This window comes from Pantherophis guttatus, chromosome 13 (genome assembly GCF_059756535.1).
Source record: "Pantherophis guttatus breed Tessera chromosome 13, ASM5975653v1, whole genome shotgun sequence".
NCBI classification, from domain to species: Eukaryota; Metazoa; Chordata; class Lepidosauria; order Squamata; family Colubridae; genus Pantherophis; species Pantherophis guttatus.
The window spans coordinates 6,330,303-6,348,310 of NC_142075.1; the positions used below are offsets into that span (position 1 = coordinate 6,330,303).

General features: G+C 45.8%; 1 protein-coding gene across 3 annotated transcripts in view; it reads left to right on the forward strand.

Moving 5' to 3' along the window:
- The window catches only part of FAM169B (Protein), a 94,253-nt gene that overhangs the window by 31,145 nt on the left and 45,100 nt on the right, over positions 1-18,008 (forward strand). For all 3 annotated transcript variants that reach the window (XR_015729729.1, XM_034435435.3, XM_087877757.1), the window contains exons 4-7: positions 602-687; positions 1,952-2,126; positions 9,922-10,104; positions 14,731-14,847. Coding sequence is in view for 2 of the 3 variants with exons in the window: in XM_034435435.3 (XP_034291326.2) it covers positions 602-687; positions 1,952-2,126; positions 9,922-10,104; positions 14,731-14,847 (561 nt within the window). In the remaining variant the exon portion in view is untranslated. The remainder of the gene's footprint in view (positions 1-601; positions 688-1,951; positions 2,127-9,921; positions 10,105-14,730; positions 14,848-18,008) is intronic.

Genomic DNA, 18,008 nt, shown 5'->3' on the forward strand with positions numbered 1-18,008 from the left:
CCGGAAGGCCCAAAAATAAGTTGGCTGGCGCGCGCATGCACACTGCAACTGAGCTAGGGCAATATTCGCGTGCCCACAGATATGGCTCCACGTGCCACCTGTGGCACGCATGCCATAGGTTTGCCATCACGGGTATATATGATACTTATCTTTCATTTTAGCATGTATGGCAAAGAGAATGCCAGGACGGTTACACCGTGTCCAATGTTTTAATATATATGTAATAAAACTTACTAAGAAAAAGAAAAAAAGAGGAAGTTTTCAAGAATCTTTCCTGATGTTCAGAATCTTTCCTGAACTACCTACAGTAGTTGTGGAAAAGCCAAAGTTTTAGATTCTTTAGTGCAGACTGCAGTAGGATTACATGTGTTAATACTTTTCTCTCACATTCTCCCAAGACGTCTTAAATTCCACCGCTGCTGAAAACTTGTGGAAGAACAATGTTTTATTGCCGACAGAAATGTGAAAATAATGCAGAGCAAGAAATACAGACAAGCTTCCAAAAATTTATGAGAACTGAAGGCACTCTGGGGAGAGTCTTATTTAAACAGAAGTTCTTTGCTTCATTCATTCTTTCCTTTATTCCCTTTCTTTTTAACAGTATTAGCAATTTATTTGAACAACTCCTGGCGGCTTCCTGAGGATGTAATCAAGACGTCTGACCCTTTGCGGGAAGGCCTGAAACAGGTGAAAACATCATTTAAGCCAGGGATCTCCAAACTTGGCAACTTTAAGACTGTTTAACCCAGTGGTGAAATCCAATTTTTTTTACTACCGGTTCTGTAGGCGTTGCTTGGTTGGCATGGTTTGGTAGGCGTGGCAGGGGAAGGATACTGCAAAATCTCCATTCCCTCCCCACTCCTGGGAGAAGGATATTGCAAAATCCCCATTCCCTCCCCACTCCAGGGGAAGGATACTGCAAAATCCCCATTCCCTCCCCACTCCTGGGGGAAGGATATTGCAAAATCTCCACTCCCACCCCACTCTGGGGCTAGCCAGAGGTGGTATTTGCCAGTTCTCTGAACTGCTCAAAATTTCCGCTACCAGTTCTACAGAACCTGTCAGAACCTGCTGGATTTCACCCCTGGTTTAACCTCACTTAAACCTCACTAAAAGGGATGTAGTGGCTAAGATGCTGAGCTTGTCAATCGAAACATCGGCAGTTCAGCGGTTTGAATCCCTGGTGCCGCATAACGGGGTGAGCTCCCGTTACTTGTCCCAGCTTCTGCTAACCTAGCAGTTTGAAAGGACGTAAAAAATGCAAATAGAAAAATAGGGACCACCTTTGGTGGGAAGGGAACAGCGTTCCGTGTGCCTTTGGCATTGAGTCATGCTGGCCACATGACCACGGAGACGTCTTTGGGTAGCGCTGGCTCTTCGGCTTTGAAACGGAGATGAGCACCGCCCCCTAGAGTCGGGAACGATTAGCACATATGTGCAAGGGGAACCTTTACCTTAATCTCACTTCAGATATTTTTTGAGCCAGACCAGTTATTCTTCTTAAAAAAATAATGCTGAATTACTGGGTGTCTTCAACTTACGATAGCAATTGAGCTCAAATTTTCTGTTGCTAAGCGAGACAGGGAATTTTGCCCCATTTTATGACCTCTCTTGCAACGGTTGTTATGTGAGTCCCTGCAGATGTTAAAGTTAGTAACACGGTTCTTAAGTGAATCTGGCTTCCCCGTTGACTTGGTTTGTCAGAAGGTCGCAAAAAGGGATCACATGACCCCTGGGCACTGCGGCCATCATAAATACGAGCCAGTGTCTGAATTTTGATCACATGACGGTGAGGACGCTGCAACAGTCGTAAGAGTGAAAAATGGTCATATGTCCGTCTTTTCAATACTGTTGTAACTTCAAATGGTCACTCTATGAACTGTTGTAAGTCAAGATACTGCTTGCATTCTTTGCGCTGTCTTATATCTCCTCATCTTACTTGTCTTTCAAGGTTCAAACCTGTCAAGAGAGAATCGTTCTCTTCGTCCTTAACTGCATCATTTTTGGCACGTTGGAGAGGAGCCTGACTGACGATACAGTCTTTGTTCCTCATCCTAAGAAGGAAGATGCCAGAATATTCTGGAAGAGTGGAGAAGCAGCGGCTTTTTATACTGTCAAAAGAAAAGGTATGTCTTTGCTGAAGGCCTCTTCCCAACTCTTAAGCGTGTTTAAAAGGTAAAGGTTCCCCTCGCACATACGTGCTAGTCGTTCCCGACTCTAGGGAGCAGTGCTCGTCTCCGTTTCAAAGCTGGAGAGCCAGCGCTGTCCGAAGACGTCTCTGTGGTCATGTGGCCGGCATGACTCAATGCCAAAGGCGCATGGAACACTGTTACCTTCCCACCAAAGGTGGTCCCTATTTTTCTACTTGCATTTTTTACGTGCTTTTGAACTGCTAGGTTGGCAGAAGTTGGGACAAGTAACGGGAGCTCACTCCGTTACGTGCCACTAGGGATTAGAACCGCTGAACTGCCGACCTTTTGATCGACAAGCTCAACGTCTTAGCCACTGAGCCATCACGTCTCTCTCTTAAGTGTGTTTATAGGGGTCAAAAAGAACCAGACTAACAGATGAAGAGAGTTGGAAGGGACCTTGTAGGTCATCTAGTCGAACTCCTTTGTATGATCCTATCTTGGCGGAGTTAAATAAATAAAAATTTAAAAACTATTTAAAAATTTAAGAAGATGAAAACCATCTGGGTGAGCTTGGGCCAGTCATTTTCCCTCAGTCCAATCCATCTCACAGGGTAGGGTGGTTGTTGTCAGGAAAATAGGAGGAGGAAGGAGTATTAGATACGTTTGCTGCCTTGTGTTGTTTATAAAAATACTAAAGGTGGGATATGAAACAAACAAACAGAAACCGAATAATTCCCCTATGCTTAACTAATACAGCAGCTCAGGGATCTCCAGCTCCACTACCAAGCCTTGAGCCTTTAGGAACTGGGCTGCAAAGGGGGCATATCCCCATTCCAGTGGTGAAATGTAAAATTTGTTACTACCGGTTCTGTAGGCGTGGGTGGGTGGGTGTAATGTGACTGGGTGAGTGTGGCCAACTTTTTAAAAAAAACTTTTTAAAGCATTTTTTTACAACTTATTTGGCTGAATAGGTTGTAAAAAATGCTTTTAAAATTTTTTTTAAAAAAGGCTCTGACGATCACAGCTGTGCCTCATGACAGCCAGAGCCTTTTTAAAAAATTTTTAAAAGCATATTTTTACAACCTATTCGGCCAAATAGGTTGTTAAAAATGATTTTAAAAGGTGAAAAAAAAGGCTCTGACGATCACAGCTGTGGCGCGCGATCGTCGGAGCCTTTTTTCCCCCACCTTTTAAAAGCAGGAAATAACGACACCCGGGCAGATGGGCGGAGCCTCGCACCGCCATCACTACCGGTTCTCCGAACCATCTGCTACAATTGCTCCCGGATCACTTGATCTGGTCCGAACTGGGAGCATTTCACCCCTCCCCCATTCACATGAACAGTGTGTGTGCGTGTGTTCATTTGCACGTGCATTCGTGCTTGCTCGCCGCTCACATGAAAACATCCCCTCTCCGCCCCTCCCCCCCCTGCAGCCAATCCGCAAAGCCAAAAAAGCTTGGGGAACTCTGCTGCAGCTGTTTAAAGATTATTTTTCTTTCCTCTAAACCAGGGGTCTCCAACCTTGGCAACTTTAAGACTTGTGGACTTCAACTCCCAGAATTCCCAGAAACAAAGCTGGCTGAGGAATTCTGGGAGTTGAAGTCCACAACTCTTAAAGTTGCCAAGGTTGGAGACCCCTGCTCTAAACTATCGACCATAGCGGTACTGCAATATCTAAAGGGCTGCCACAAAGAAGAGGGGGTCATGCTTCAAAGGCAAGACAAGAAGCAACGGATGGAAACTAATCGAGGAGAGAAGCAACCTAGAACTAAGGAGAAACTGCCTGACAGTTAGACCAATTAACCTGTGGAACAGCTTGCCTCCAGAAGTTGTGGGTGCTCCATCACTGAAGGAGAGATTGGATAGGCCAGTGGTCTGAAATGGTATAGGTTCTCCTGCTTGAGCAGAGGGCTGGACTAGAAGACCTCCAAGGTCCCTTCCCACTCTGTTATTCTTTCCTGCTTCGAATTTCCCACAAGCTTCCTGTAGCAGGAATAATTTCTGGGTTCCAATCCCATGGCAGACCCAACTTTATCTTTCTATCATTTTCTTTTGTCCAATATGTAATGTTTTTTTTAAAAATACCATTGTGCAAAATTCGGTATACAGCATAATATAATAAAAGAGCCTTCGTAGTACAGTGGTTTAATGCACCCTGTTATTAACACAGCTGCCTGCAATTTCTGCAGGTTCGAATCTTACCAGGCTCAAGGTCGACTCAGCCTTCCATCCTTTCTAAGGTAGGTGAAATGAGGACCCAGTTTGTGGGGGCAATAAGCTGACTTTGTATAAAATATACAAAAAGTATGAAGGCTATTGCTTAACGCATTGTAAGCCGCCCTGAGTCTCCGGAGAAGGGCGGCATATAAATCAAATTTAAAAAAAAAAAAAAAGGAATGCCTACAGCTGACCAAGCCATGCCTTTCTTTAGTTAATTTGAAGCCACCAGGGATGCTGCATTCTTCCAAAGTGTCAGCAGGCATACACAGAACCCCATAATCGGTTGACTTTGGGCTCCTGTCAGCAGCGTCCTGGTCTCTTGACCAAGATACTCACTCCTTGCAAAAGGTCTCTCCAGGCCAACATCTCCCAGCCAGCTTGTTAATTAGGGGCCGAGCTGGAATGTACAATTTGGTTTGGTTTGCGTCCTTTAGATGTGGGGCAGGTTGTGGTAGAACTTTCGCTGGGCTGCTGGATGTTTCAAGAGCATTCATGGCCGTCTGCCTTTCTCTGCCTTTGCAATTGCTGTTTCCCACTCTGCTGGCTTGTAGGTTAGTCATTTAGCCTAACCAAACAGATTAAAGGTCTCCCGGGGAGCAGGCTACATGAGGGCATCTTTCTTTAACTTCTCTTAAAACGTAGAATTGTAAGGTTGGAAGGGACTTTGGAGCAGGGGTGGTATATTCACTTACCTTCCCTACCGGTTCGCAAATGTTCTGCGTGTTGTGGATTGCCAGTAGTCTGCAGAGCTGGCAGCGGAGTCGGACAGTGATGAGGCTGAGGAAGAAGATGGGCCAGTCCTGGAGGCTGGGGAAGGCCCGGATGAGGGCTCTGCGTCGGAGGCAGAGATGGGTCCAGGGCCATCGGGGAGTGATGTGCAGACTCCGGAGCCTCCAGAGACTGACAGTAGAGAGGCAGAGGAACAGGAGGAGCCTGTTCCTAGTGCATGTATGAGAAGCGCTGCCTTCCCTTCCCCCCCTCACTCTTCTGTCCTTTGGAATGCTCACCCTGGTGCTGGGATAATTGTAATAGTCCCACATTTTACTTTCCATGAGTTTTTTTTTCTTCTTCTTCTTTTTGCCAGATGCATTCCCTGCCTATTTTTCGTTGCATTTCTATTTTCATTTGGTTGATGTGGCAGCCTAAGATATCCCAAAGAAAATCTCTTCTGTGCGAGTCCATTTAGTTTTGTTAGACCTTTGTGTGTATCGGTTGTTTGTGATAAATTGTCACTCTTCCAGGACCCCATATTTCAGCGTCTGTAGTGTCCTTTTCACTTACCAACCGCCTGGGAATTCGGTGGTGGTTCTTGCTTTGTTGGGGCAAGGCCATCCCTGGAGGATTTCAAAAAGAAATTGGCCAGCCACTTGTCTGCAATGGTATAGGGCAGTGATGGCTAACCTTTTTGCCATCATGTGCCAAAAGCGTGGGGAGCGTGGGGGGGTTTCACGTGCACGCGTGCCAACACCCATAATTCTATGTGCCCTACCCCCCACGCATGCGTGTGCAACCTCCCCATGCTCACCCCGCTTTTAGAATGTGATGGTACAGTGGGCCCGGTAGACCCATTTTTCAATTTCTCCAGGCTCCAGAGCCTTTCTAGGAGCCTGGGGAGGGCGAAAACGGCCTTCCTCACCCCCCCACTCCCCCCAAGGCCCTCCGGAAGCTGGAAATGGCCTGTTTGCCGACTGGTAGGCCCAGAAGGCCTGAAAATCAGTGTGCCACAGCTCGCATGCCCACAGATATGGCTCCATGTACCACTTGTGGCACGCGTGCCATAGGTTTGCCATCATAGGTTATAGGGTCTTCTGCTTGAGCATGGGGTTGGACTAGAAGACCTCCAAGGTCCCTTCCAACTCTGTTATTGTCTTAAGTCAGTGACGGCGAACCTTTTCGTCACCGAGTGCCCAAACCAGAACATGCATGCATGCATGTGTGTGCATGTGCGTGGGCCGGAGCACCGGGAACCCAAAGACCACCTGGCCAGTGTGCACATGCCTGTTTTTTGCTGTTTTGGGGTTTGTTTTCAGGCCCTTTTTCGGGCCGTTTTCAGGCCATTTGGGGGGCCATTTTTCAGGCTGTTTTTTGGCTGTTTTTGGCCCGAAAAATGGCCTGAAAATAGCCCAGAAAACGGCCCCAAAAAGGGTCTATTTTTTGGCTGTTTTTTGGCCATTTTTCTGGAGCTCCGACACCTGCAAAAACCAGTTGGCTGGCATGCATGTACGCGCCGGAAACCAGAAAAGCAGCCGGCGACGGCACGCGTGCCCAAAGAGGGGGTTCTGTGTGCCACCTCTGGCACGTGTGCCATAGATTCGCCATCACGGTCTTAAGTGAATGATTGAGATGCTAAAAGGCTGGTTATATTGACCATGACGGGGTCAATGTGGAATGGGGCTACAGAAACGACACAATCCCCTTTTAAGGCCATGGTGGACCTCATGCGCAGACACTGCCAACTTCCCCACATGCACGGTATCTCATGGCCGGAGTGTGACATTTCTCTTGGACTGCCAGACAGTCCAACTTGCGTTGGGTTTCTTGACTCATGGGAGACCTTATGCTTTTCTTAGCCCCGTCCATATGTTCCGGCCGTATGAGTAACGGGGCAGCAATGAGACCCACCCAAAGTGGTGCCTTATGCTGCAAAATTCCTGCACAGTTGAAGAACCGGGCTGCCTTGTAAACGTAATCGCAAACACATACTTTTCATGGTTGGGCAGTGAACGAGGCAGTGAGTAAGCCCGGTAATCTGTTGATGAGATCAGGGGAAGGAAATGAGAGCTTGCTTCTACTGGACCTCAGGACGCCACTAAAAGAAGAGGCCTCTTTTAGCCAGTTGTGCAGACGTTGTAATTCAAGGAGTTCAGTTAGAACAGAGATCCCCAACCTTTCTGGGTTGGTGGCCCGGAGCGGGGGGGGGGAATGATTTTGTGGGAGGAGCAAGCACATGTGCAAAGTGCCCCTAAAGTCCATGGTGATGCTGGTGGGAGAGGGGCCACGAGCACCCACAACATTGCTCTCACGAGGGGCTGTACAGTAGTGGCCAAAATTGTGGAAACCATTTAGGAAAAGTTGTATTTTCTAAACCTAGCTAATAACACCACTTTTTTGGGGAGTAGTACCATAAAGTTACATATCAACGGAAAGATCATTGAATCAAGAATGTAATGCAATAATTTTTATGAAGGATTTGCTATTAGAATAGCAGTATAAAGAAGAAAATTGAAACATGTAGAAAAAAAACGAGATATACAAAAATGATCACCATGTCAGTTAATCCTTAGTTGGGTAACCTTTAGCATGAATTAAGGCCTTAAAACATCTTCCCATGGAGTGAACCAAGTCTTTTACTTCTGCAGCTGTTATAATGTGAAACCAAGATTGAAGGATTGCTTCTATTCACTGGGTTTTATTGCTGGGTCGCTTCTGACTAAGAAGTTTCTTTAGTTGACTCTATAGATTTTCAATTGGGTGAAGGTCTGGGCTATTCCCAGGCCATTCCACCAGTGGAATAGGATTATCTTGAAACTCACCCCCCTCCCCAAAAGTGGTGCTATTAGCCATCAAACCTCAAAAATACACTTTTCCCAAAAGGTTTCCACAATTTTGGCTACTATTGTATATCTGCGTACCGGCTAACCACTCACGCGGCCCAGTGGTGATTAGCCCGCAGCCCCAGTAGTAGGCTGCGGCCCACAGGTTGGGGACCCCCATGTTGGAAAATAGAATAATAGGATTAGAAAGGACCTTGGAGGCCTTCTAGATCAACCCCCTGCTCAAGCAGAAGACGATATACCCAGTGGTGGGATTCAGCTGGTTTGCACGAGTTCAGTAGAAACAGTAGCTAACTTTTTATGCAATTCGGCAAACCGGCTGAATAGTGTGCCTTGCCACGCCTCACCACACCTCACCCATCCCCTCCCAGCCACTCCTCGCCTCACCGCCCACCTGCTCACCCAGCCACCTGGCCACTCAGCTGGCTGGGTGGGAGGGCAAGTAGCTGGGCATGACAAGGAGTGGCTGGGAGGGGAGGGGCGAGGCGGGGCCGGGCATGGCGAGGAGAGGCTGGGCAAAGTGAGGTGCCCCTCGATGTGAGTAATGTTGAGTTGGCCACGCCCACCTAGTCACATGACCACCTAGCCACGCCTACCCAGCCGGTCATTAGGGCAGAGAACCGGTTGTTAAATTATCTGAATCCCACCACTGCCTATACCATTGCAGACAAATGGCTGTCCAATCTCATCTTGAAAACCTCCAGTGATGGAGCACCCACGATTTCTGAAGGCAACCCATTCCACCGGTTAATTGTCCTCACTGTCAGGAAATTTCTGCAGCGTTTACCTTATCCGCTAATTTAGTCACTTTGCCAAAGAAGGCAATAAGCTTTGTCTGGCATGATCTATTTTTGACAAACCCATGCTGGCATCTATTCATTGTCGTGTAGGTTTCCAGATGCTCACAAATGCACCGCTTGCTTATCTTTTCCAGGATCTTCCCAGATATTGATGTCAGGGTGATTCAGGGGTGGGATTCAGCTGGTTCTGGCAAACTGGATGTTAATTTTAATCTGGTTCGCTGAACCGGTAGTTGCAAGGACTGACTGACCCCGCCCACCTCGCCCCTCCCCTCCCAGGAGTCTCCACGCGGCTCTGGGAGGGCGAAAAACGGGCCTACCGGAAGTAACGGAAGTCTGGAAACGGGCCCGTTTCCGGCTTCCGGAGGGCCTGCGGAGCCCAGGGGAGGCCGTTTTTGCCCTCTCGGAGGCTCGAGGAAAGCCTCTGGAGCCTGGGGAGGGCAAAAATGCTCCCCCCTGCGATGGTGCAGGAAGCCGACTAGGCCACACCTCCATGGCCACGCCCACCCAGCAACCAGGCAGAGCACCGGTTGCTAAAATTTTTCAATCCCACCCCTGGGCTGATTGGTCTGTAGTTTCCTGGATCCACTCCCCCTAAGTTTCTTTAGTCGGCTCCAGAGATTTTCAATTGGGTTAAGGTCTGGGCTATTTGGCTCATTGCTAAACAAGATGATACCTGATTGGCTCTCTAAACACTCATGCTCATTGGCTACAATCAGATGAAGGAAAGCTACCTGATACCAACCTAAGCAAGTTGTGCTTCCTTTTTCTGGTTATTTGGTTATGACATTTCATAGAATACAGATAGTTGAATAAACTTCATTGCATTACATTCTTGATTAAATTATCTTTCCATTGATACATACTTTTATGGTACTATTCCCCCCCCAAAAAAGTGGTGTTATTAGCCATCAAACCTCAAAAATACTGTACACTTTTCCCAATTTCCACAATTTTGGCCACTACTGTAATTTATGGCTCCTTATTTCACATTTGGAATTTCCCTCTGCCAAGCTTCTGTTCTTGTTTGGTTCTTGTTCTCCAGGGAGAGGAAATCCTTTTTAAGTTCTCCAGAACTTTTAATCCGGCAATGACCCAAAATATCTCTTGAAGAAAGTCCCCAAAGGAGGCCATGTATTTCAGCTCTGAGAAGGAGATTTGTTGAGTAAGACATTGCTCATAAGTTCCCTTTCTGTGTTGTCCTCTGCCTGCAGGAAATTTGTGTGATGGACACACCAGCCAATGTTATATGCTCCCTGTTCTGGACACCATGTTCGTACGAAAAAAGTTTAGAAGATGTGGACTTGGGATAAAGATGCTTCAGGATTTTTGTCAGTCGTTCCCCTCGGAGGATGCCTTGGGACTCAGCAGTCCTCTTTCGGCTGAAATGGAGAAAGGTAAAAATTGAGGGTTCAATAAAAGGAGAAGATTTTAAAAGATTATGAATCCACGCAAGGCAAGGATCATAGCAAACAGCCCCAGGATAAATATTTGGCATTTTGAGGAAGAGCTGGGAAAGAAATCAACAGAGATAGATAGCTTTTTGCCAGAGTAAGCCTCTGTGGGCAGTGTACAGGCCTCTTATGCCATTCCCAAATCCCGTTTGCTGTCCGTGAAGATCCATCAAAATTTAGGGGCAAAAACAGTGGTGGGTTGCTCCCGGTTCACACCGGTTCGCAAGAACCGGTAGTAAAAATTTGTAGTAGTTCGGAGAACCAGTAATAACATTGGCTGGCCATGCCCCCGAACTGGTCCCTGGCCCGGTCGCCACTTGCTTACCCCACCCACCTCATCAGAGGCTTTTTTTTTTTACTTTTAAAAGCATTTTTTCTACAACCTCTTTGGCTGAAAAAATGCTTTTAAAAGTAAAAAAAAAAAGTTGGCCACACCCATCCAGTCACATTACCCCCACCAAGCCACGCCCACAAAATAAGCCATGCCCACAGAACCGGTAGTAAAAAAATTTAGAACCCACCCCTGCTCTGTGGGCAGCGTACAGGCTTCTTATGCCATTCCCAAATCCCGTTTGCTGTCCGTGAAGATCCACCAAAATTTAGAGGCAAAATGACTGTGTTTTGGTGCAAACAAGCTAACATTGCTGGTTTGCATACACCTTAAAGAGGAGTATCCCACAATGCAATATTTAACTTCAAGTCCCACTTTCAAACTTAACTGGTTTTTTTTTTCCTGACATACTTTTACAGCATAGAGCCAGTGGTGGTATTTAGCTGGTTTTGACTGGTTCGGGTGAACTGGTAGTGGTGACCTACGGGTGGGGCCGTCTGTTGTCAGCTAGGCTCACTTAGTCATTACAAGACACAGTTTAGTCTTAAACAAACCTATTTTATTATAACAGCTGGGAATTACTTCATTCCCAGCTTAGTCCAAATTAATTCCAAAACAAGTCCCTGTCAGCTCCAGTGTGCTGTCGGCATGGAGCTGCCATTCTTGGGGGGGGAGGAACGCACAAATCTCATTTCAGCCCGGCATCTGCTTCGTCGAACCTCCCAGGAACTGATAGGATTGATGGGAGGGAATAGCTGGGGGATGACATCATCATGGCCAGCCGGAAATAACAAGTGGATTAACTGTTTAGATGCTGGTTGTAAATACTCAAGTGAATTAACTGTTTAGATGCTGGTTGTAAATACTCAAGTGAATTAACTTGAGCCTGGATAGCTCAACAGACTAAGCACTGTAGTTTAACACCAGCTGTCTGCACTTAAAGTAAGATCGAATCTCGCCAGGCTCAAGGTTGACTCAGCCTTCCATCCTTTCTAAGGTGGGTAAATTGAGGACCCAGTTTGTGGGGGCAATAAGCTGACTTTGTATAAAATATACAAAAGTATGAAGGCTATTGCTTAACGCACTGTAAGCCGCCCTGAGTCTCCGGAGAAGGGCGGCATATAAAACAAATTTAAAAAAAAAACCTGTTTAGATGCTGGTTGTAAATACTCAAGAATTAAACATAAGCCAACTTCCGGGTCACATGGGAGGGAGCAGCGCGCGTGATTGGTTGGGTGGTGATAACTATTGGATAAATGGTGGTGGGAAGCACAGGGCAGTAGCCCTAACAAGATTTTCATCTGTGATTGTCAGTAATAAGATTGCCCATTGTTCGTTGGCTATAGAGTGTTTTTGCAGAAAACCAGAAGTAAAAAACAAAAACACAGCTTTTGGCAAAAACAACGCAAATAGCAGTAGCACCTACACCTATATACCGCTTCACAGTACTTTACAGTCCTCTCTAAACCGTTTATAGAGTCAACCTATTGTCCTCAACAATCTGGGTCCTCATTTTACCAACCTCGGAAGGATGGAAGGCTGAGTCAACCTTGAGCCTGTCAGGATCGAACTGCTGCCAGTCAGCAGAATTAGCCTGCAACCCTGCATTCTAACCACCGCGCCACGATGGCATCAATGCGGGATGTTGCAAAACAGCTGTACATTTTGGCTGGTTTGCTGAGGGTCTGAAATGTGCTCACTTGACCACTGAGGGGGGGGGAAGAGGGGGGGGTCGCTGGCATCCAAAAGTTCAGAATTAGATTGTAAGGGCATCGTAACTTTAAATGGTTGCTAAGTGACTGGTTGTAAGTCGAGGTCTACATTTTGAGTTGCAGCAGATAGATAATGAAGATGGCGTTCATTCCTAAAACAGGAAATTTCCAGTGCTGTCTTCAGTTAAGCCAATGCAATCTTTCTTAACTTATTTTTGTTGGAATAATCTCTGACATTAGTCATACTGTTGGAAGCTCTTCTCCTTATAAACAGCTGTGCAGTGTCTACTCCGATAAAGGCCTTTTTCTTTTCTTTTTTTTTAAGAAAAGGGGAGGCCCAGATGCTGTGTGAAGAAAAACTGAAGGGTTGACCGGAAGCCATAAATCAAACCTTCCAGACAGGAGTTTTCACTGCTTCCAAATGTTGTTAGTAAATGTTATGCAGGAATCCTTAGAAGTCCCAGGCTGACATTCATCAGATCACATTCTTAAGGCTGCTTCACAGGCTCAGATATTAAATGAAGTGAAATAAAACATGCAAGTTGTGGTGTTAAAAGGGTCAGTTCTGCACAGAAAATGATCATTTCTCCCTGCTGTTTTCTCCTAAACCAGCGATGGCTAACCTTTTTGCCATCGCGTGCCAAAAGTGGGGGGAGCGGAGGTTGCACGTGTCCGTGCGTGCCCATACCTATAATTCTATGTGCCCCGCCCCCAACACATGCGTGTGCGACCCCCCCTGCGCTTCCCCCACTTTTGCCATGTGATGGCAAGGTAGGCCCGTTTTTCGCTCTCCCCAGGCTCCAGAACATTTCTAGGAGACTGGGGAGGGCGAAAATGGCCTTCCCCACTCTCCCAGAGGCTGGAAAAAGCCTTTTTCGTGACTTCCGGTGGGCCCAAAAGGCCCAAAAATCAGCTGGCCGGCACACGCATGCATGCCGGAGCTGAGCTCGCGTGCCCACTGATATGGCTAAACATGCCACTTGTGGCACGCGTGCCATAGGTTCGCCATCCTGGTCCTAAACGGTTGTTGGAACATACCGAGTTCACACAGCAAGAAGAATAACAGAACAACAGAGTTGGAAGGGACCCTGGAGGTCTTCTAGTCCAACCCCTGCTCAAGCTGGAAACCCCAAAGAGCACTGAAAAAAAAGTAACTTATGACCATTTCTCGCGCTTATGACTGTTTGCAGCATCCTCATGGCCACGTGAATTAAATTCGGACGCTCGGCAACAAGCTTGTTGGGGGGAGCTCATGTGACTGGGTGGACGTGGCCAACTCGACATCACACACATCGAGGGGCTCCTCACTGGCCCCTCCCCTCCCAGCCACTCCTTGTCGCGAATGGCAGGAAAATGGAGAGGGGAATATTCCTGCCTACCATCCTTCCGTCAGTCTGTGCTGAGATTGAGGAATGGATGACAGGCAGGAAAATCTTCCCCATTTTCCTGCCTTTCACAAAAACTGGACTGAGTTCACCTAGCAACTGGATTGTCAGCCAATCCTACAGCATCCTGACCTGAATTAGTCCTTCATGTACTACATGAACTACATTGTTGTGGCTCTGTTGCCTGAGCCTGGGCTATCGACAGATGCAGACTCTGAGAGTGAGGGAGAGGAGTTGGCAAGGCCTCCCTCTCCAGGACCCTCCTCTCTGGCAATGCCTCCGGAGGACACCGAAGGCCAAGAGATAGGCCCAGAGCCAAGCACGTCCCCGCAGCCACAGGTGGACAGTGACGAAGGAGATAAGTGCTGGCTGGATCCTTGGCAGCGGCGCAGGGAGAAGCGTGCGCAGCAGAGGGGAAGACGTGCCAGAGATTAGCTGAGTCACTGGACCACATCCCACAGGGTGGGGGTGGGGGTGGTGGCCGGTTCAGTTTGTGACAAGCAAAAACTAGAAATAATCCATGATCTCTGTGTTACTGGACTTCTGCCTGCCTTGTCGGACTGCATTTGGACTAATCGTTGTATTGCTGAAACTTTGCCTGCTTTATCGGAATGCTTGCAGTCTAATCTTTGTTTTGTGTGAGTAAAGTCTGAATTGGCAGCTAGCCACTGGGTTGCTGCCAGCTTTATCTTCAAAGACTTTGTCGTGTGGCTTATTAACTCCGGGCCATCTGTAGGGGTGCGTGTGTGGGACAGGGACAGAACATACATGTTGATTGGACCATGTGACTGGAGACTGGGGGGGAAGTGACAAAGTTTTACTTTTAATTGGGTGTAAAACCAGCGGGAACTTAGAGCCGGTTTTCCACCAGGAACATGCCAATTTGATATGTTCCAATAAAATGTTCTGTGAGGACTTTGCCTGCCTCAGAGTTCTCATTGAAGGGGATGTATTACTTGGAACCTTGACACAAGCTATGTTCTTCCTTGCATGTCAACTACTAGGAGAAAGACGAGTGCCAAGACAAGATTTCTGCTTCAAAATGTGTCAAATACCGAATTTGACCAGTTTTGAAGCAGTTGAATACCAAGGTATGACTGTAAATCATGACTTCTCGCGTTCTTCTGTCTTCCCTATTTAGTTTGTCAAAAGTTCTTGGAGACTTACCCAAAACAGCAGCCTCGGCTGTGGGAAGTGGAAGCACCCGGAGACTGGACTCAGCGTGTTAACATCTGGCTAAAAATCCAGCTGGAACAAAGTGAGTTGAAGAAACCATGATATTTGACACACCTGTTCATTTATATCCTTCACAATTGAATGTAAATGTCACTGCGTTTTTGTATTTACCAGATGAGCTCTTATTTTTGAACTTTCAGACTTACCGTAGCTTGCCAAGTTCTTATCTCTAAGCTAACTGCGCATGTCCACATTCTTTTCTTCTTCTCTAAAAAACTTCCTTTGTTCTCCGGCCAGGAGAGGTGGCCGGGAAAGCTTTGCCAAGATGGAATTAATTAGCTAGTAAGATGTTTTATTTTCTTTATAACAAATAAATGAGTTTTTCTTAGAAAATATATCTTCGGATTTATTTTCTTAAAGTATACTTCAAGGAAAGGTCACGATCCATTCTCTAATCAAGATGCAATTACCCAAAAGTAGAATGGGATTAATTGCCACCCTGACAGTAAAAATGGCAGAGGGCCTCTGGATGGTATTTGAGCAATAAATCACGTTTTAGGAAATTTTGGCAGATGTGTTTTGCACTACAGTAGCTGCCTATCTGTTTCTCTTAGATTCTGGTCTTTTTTGCAAGGAGAAAGAGAATCTAGGAGTCCTCGCTTAGCGACTGCCTTGTTTAGTGATTGCTCGGAGCGACAACGGTGATGAAAAAGTAACTTTAGCGACCAATCCTTGCATTTACTACCTTCCCAAGTCTGTAAAAGCATCTATGTAAGAATCAGTTTCAATGTAGTTCCTGCTGAGTGATCTCAATTGGGAATGGCCATTTGGTTATTAAGCGAAGCGGTTGCTATGTGAAACCACACCTGTGCTTTTGATCAGACTTCAGCTTTCCTTTGGTTTACAGACCCATGAAGCTCCCAAATGTGAAGATTTGGTTGCAAAGTAACTTTTTTCGTCACTGTCATAACTGTGACAACTACCCTGTTTTTCCCAAAATAAGACATCACCTGATAATAAGCCCAATCGGGCTTTTGAGCGCATGGCAATAAGGCCAAGCGCTTATTTCAGGGTTCAGAAAAATATAAGACAGGGTCTTATTTTCGGGGAAACACGGTATTTATCTATCTATCTATCATCTATCTATCTATTATTTACCCTGTTTTCTCCAAAATAAGACATGCCCTGATAATAAGCCAAATCGGGCTTTTGAGCGCATGGCAATAAGGCCAAGCACTTATTTCAGGGCTCAGAAAAATATAAGACAGGGTCTTATTTTCGGGGAAACACGGTATTTATCTATCTATCTATCATCTATCTATCTATCATTTACCCTGTTGTCTCCAAAATAAGACATGCCCTGATAATAAGCCCAATCGGGCTTTTGAGCGCATGGCAATAAGGCCAAATGCTTATTTAAGGGCTCAGAAAAATATAAGACAGGGTCTTATTTTCGGGGAAATACGGCACTTGCCCTTGCAAACTTCACAAATGCTCTTGTTACTGGATGAAAGTATTGCCCGTTTTTAGAGACAGTCTTGGCAAATATAACTCCTGCTTTTAATCACAGTATCAATCCTGCCCTCTCTGTGATTAATTTATTTATCACAGGTTGTCTTGAATCTGATATCTTTCTGAGATATTCAGATAATTCTGTTATTTTTAACCTATCACAAATAACCAGTAGATTTCCCAGAATGATTTCCTGTGGGATTTCTTTAGATCAGAGGTGAGCAGCTATGAACACCTTTTATGACCTCTGGACTTCAAATCCCAGAATTGCTGAGCCAGCATTCAACTCCCAGAATTCCTAAACATGAGTCGCTCAGGAATTCTGGGAGTTGAAGTCCACAGGTTACAAAGGGGGCCTTCGTGGCCCACCCCTGCCTTAGATCCTTCCCATTTTGGACTGCATTTATTTTATTGTAAGTCTTTTACCGTTTCCCTTTTTGCCTTCTGACAAAATCATTTGCTGTTGAAACAAGAAACCCATTAAAAAATGGGTTAAAATAATAATACAAGGGAACAGATTAAAAGACATCCACGCACAAAATCCATATCTTGCTGCCATTGCTGAAGCTTAATACTTTTTTTCAAGAGAAACCAAAAAGAGAACTGCTTTGTGTCTCGGAGGAGATCAGAGCAACCACATCTCCATGCCCAAGCCATTCTGATTGCATATTATGGGATGAAAACAATATTCCTTAATGCTGTCTCAAAACCTTCCCCTTCCCCGCCCTTAACGTAAATGCACAGTTGTATGTTGCACCACTAGTGTCATCTAGTGGCAGATGTGTACAGCTGGCCAGGAGAAATATTTGCAGCTTGCAATCCTAAACAGGGTGGATTTGATTTAAAGCAAGTCGATTTAAATCCCGATTTAAATCCCCTAGTGAAAAGGCTTGATTTAAATCAACTCGATTTTAATCATCATTTTTAAAGAGCAGCTGTCATCTCCGTCCCGCAGCAGCTCCTCCTCTGACCCGCTGGTGACTCGCCAGACAGTCCCAATATTGCAGCATATATAGCCTCCTCATGCTACATAACTAAGCTACATTTCATGCTGAATAAATTAAATTATGAACGTATCTTAAATAGAAAACTATCTTTAGATAGATTTTTTGCTCCAAAAGCATTTTATTAAAATAAATTTGATAAAAATAAAAAAAAGGTCCGATTTAAATTTTTAAAAAATCCAGTTTTTTTAAAAAAAATATTTATTTATTTATTGGTTCGATTTATATGCCGCCCTTCTCCGGAGACTCAGGGCGGCTTACAATGCGTTAAGCAATAGCCTTCATACTTTTGTATATACCTGCTTAGTAGGGCTTTCGGTCCCCCCTAAGTGGTGTTCTTTTTTATACAAAGTCAGCTTATTGCCCCCACAATCCGGGTCCTCATTTTACCTACCTCGGAAGGATGGAAGGCTGAGTCAACCTTGAGCCTGGTGAGATTTGAACTCGCAGTAATTGCAGGCAGCTGGCAGCTAAATACTACTTTAACAGCACTTTAGTCCGCTGCACCACCAAGGCTCTTAAATTTTTTTTAAAAAAAAAGTCATTGATTTTTATCCACCCTGATCCTAAATGACTTGATTTAGAATCCGGATTTCTTGTTGCAGCGAGTGTTGCAGTTTGGCAGGGATTGAAGCCTTTAGCAGTGCCCAAAGTGCGTGCATGCACGCACACCCATAATGCAATGCGTGCGCGACCCCCCCTGCCCAATGCGCATGCATGTGCAAAC